We start from the raw sequence: 2,661 nt of genomic DNA on the forward strand, positions 1-2,661 counted from the left end.
GGGGCTGGGTGGTGAGGCTGGGGGCGAGTAAAGCTCAGAGGCCATGTTACTAGAGCTCACGCTTTGCTGTCACCGGCGTAACCCCCTCCCTTGCTCCTGTGTGTCTGTTCCAGGTACCATGTCTGTCTTCCGCTCAGGCCTGCTGGTGCTCACGGCCCCGCTCTCTGCCCTGTCTCTGCGCTTTGTGCCCATCCTGGCCTCGGCCTCCCGGATTGTGGAGGATACGCTCTACATTCACCTACAGCCGGGCCTCAGCTTGACTGGCTCTTCGCAGCCCGGGTCCACTTACGTGCCGGCCACACCTGAGGTCTACAGCCTCATCAACAAGCTGTATGCGGACGCTGGCGCCCACAGCCACCTGGACGTGCGGGTCCTGCTGACAAACATCCGCAACCAGAGCCTGACGCAGCAGTCGCTGTCCTCGGTGCAGAACCTCTCCCACCCGCCCGAGGTGATCCTGACCGACTTTCAGACCAGTGATGGGGGCCAGTACAACCCCGTCAAGCAGCGCCTGGAGCGTTATGCCACCAGCTGTTACAGTTGCAGGCCCAATCTTATCTCTGTGCTGCTGTACCCAGACTACGAGCCCATGATGGACCAAAGCGAGCTGCCCCCCTGGGAGCCAGGCTTGGATGGCGGGGCTCTGCGGAGTTACAGCGATGTCGTTGTAGGGGGCACTTTCGACAGACTCCATAATGCTCACAAGATCCTTCTGAGTGCCTGCTGCCTGCTGGCTGAGAACCGGCTTCTGGTTGGTGTCTCTGACAAGGATCTTCTGGAGAGTGAGTGAGAATCCTAGTCCCAAACCAGGAAGCAAAACCCCAGTTATGCTCGTTCTCCTCGGGCCGTCACTCCTTTTGCTCCTGATGGCAGTGAAGGGAGCCGTTTTGATCGCTCTCTAGTGTTTCCCTTGGGCCAGCTTAGGAGCAGCCTTCATGGACTCTGCAATGGGTGTGCTGTCCAAACATCTAGGATGTTTAAAGGTGGAGTGTGTTCATTGCGGAGAAGGGGATGAAGGGGGAGAGTAGGTTTCACATCAGTGGAGATGTAAAGCACATTTGAACCATGTGGGCACAGCGCTAATTGAGAAGCAGCATTTATTAACGAGACAGGAGAGTCATTTAGGCCCAGCAGTTAGGCTTGTTGGCTTTTAGGAGGAGATTTTGTAAACCTTCTTTCGGTGGTTTGTATCGCTAACCCTTCCCCGGCAGTAGCCTTGGGTTTGCGCCTGAGAACTGGAAACTGGCCAGAGCTGATAAGTGAGACTCACCAGACTACTCCCACTGCCTGAGGCAAGGTGCAGTGGCATCTCCGGGGAAAAGATGAGCTGTCTCCATGTCCCGGCGGGGAGGGCTGTCCTAGTGATTGGTATCTTGCTGGTGTCCCTTGAGCGTGTTTTGCTGTCTGTGTTTTCATGACAGATGTGCTGCCCTTGGAGTTAAATATTCCCTGCCAAGCAGCCCAAGGCTGAGTCACTTGTCTGTGCTCGCTGCTGCTTTGGGCAGAGATGATGCTCCACTGATAGCAAACCCAAGGAATTGCAGCATTGTCGTCTTGCCAGAGGGACTCCTTTCTCCAACACACGGAAACCTGGGGAGCGCAGTGCCCTTTGGGCACTCGGGAAGTGAGGGCTCAGGTCCTTCCAGAGGTTGCTAAAGCCTTTGTAGCATCTCTGTTGGCCCCTCCTGTAACTGTCACTATTTGCTGCTAGCTCTGGGTGCGGGGCGCTGCACACTGTGGCTTCCTCCCTGTTCCTTGTCCCTTCCAGATAAGATGCTGAAGGAGCTGATCCAACCATACGAGCACCGAGTGGAGAAGCTCTGTGAGTTCCTGGTGGACGTGAAGCCCTCTTTGCGTTATGACATTGTGCCTCTGGTAGACCCCTATGGCCCATCGATAACGGACCCTGACCTGGAGTGTATAGTAGTCAGTGAGGAGACCCGCAAGGGAGGGGTGGCCGTGAACAAGAAGAGACTCGAAAATGTAATGCCTTTAAAGCTGACCTAGCGGAATACACCCCCTCCTGCTATTCATTCCTTAATTGTGGGGCGAAATCTGGTGGCATTGAAAGTGAGGGCCTGGGAGTTCTCGCCAACGCCAGGCTTAGGACAGCAGGTGCTGTACAAGCGCCCCAGTTTGACTCTTCCCGTGAGCAGCAGTCCTGACCTGTACTCCCCCTGCTGTTCTAGGCCTGGGCTTCCTCCCCACCCCCCAACCTCAACTCTGCCAATGCCCCTCATGAGCTGGTTGTCCTTCCTAAGTGTGTTGGGAAGGGAGGGTGCAGCTGTTCCAGAGGAAAAGAATGAAAACTCCGATAGCTGGGAGTGGAGAGTGCAAGGGATAAATGGGACAAACCGTTTATTGGGTTCTGTCCTCCTCTGAGCTCCACAGAGATGGCCCCTCCATGGCGGGGACCCTGCCCCTTAAGGCTGGACCTCTTCATTGGGGTTGGCCTTCTGCAGACACCTCCCCCGATCTGTGGCTCGTGCCATGAGGTGTAAAGCCCTGCCCCTCCAGTCATACCCCCTCTGGAGCAGTGGGGGGAAGCTACCCAAGGGGGACCCTTTCCTCCCGTCATCTCCTCTCACTGGTTGAGCAAGAGCACCCCAGTGATGCACCTGGGAACTCAGCAGTCCCTGTTGAGGCTCTGTTTCTCTGTCC

At 56.3% G+C, this 2,661-nt stretch overlaps 1 protein-coding gene across 1 annotated transcript; it reads left to right on the plus strand.

Annotated features, from left to right (window-relative positions):
* The first annotated feature begins 33 nt into the window (after positions 1–33).
* Positions 34–2,007, plus strand: LOC113405656 (bifunctional coenzyme A synthase-like). Its single transcript, XM_026646883.1, has 2 exons — positions 34–782; positions 1,769–2,007. Exons 1-2 carry the CDS (start codon positions 44–46, stop codon positions 2,005–2,007), a joined length of 978 nt encoding a protein of 325 aa, XP_026502668.1. The 5' UTR covers positions 34–43.
* Positions 2,008–2,661: the final 654 nt, after the last annotated feature.

This window comes from Terrapene carolina, unplaced genomic scaffold, assembly GCF_002925995.2.
Source record: "Terrapene carolina triunguis isolate 2854851 unplaced genomic scaffold, T_m_triunguis-2.0 Scaffold47658, whole genome shotgun sequence".
Lineage (NCBI taxonomy): Eukaryota > Metazoa > Chordata > Testudines > Emydidae > Terrapene > Terrapene triunguis.

Coding starts and splice junctions, on each gene's coding strand:
- LOC113405656 (XM_026646883.1), top strand. CDS start 44: ATGTTACTAGAGCTCACGCTTTGCTGTCACCGGCGTAACCCCCTCCCT. Junction 783..1,768: donor TGACAAGGATCTTCTGGAGA/GTGAGTGAGAAT, acceptor TGTCCCTTCCAG/ATAAGATGCTGAAGGAGCTG.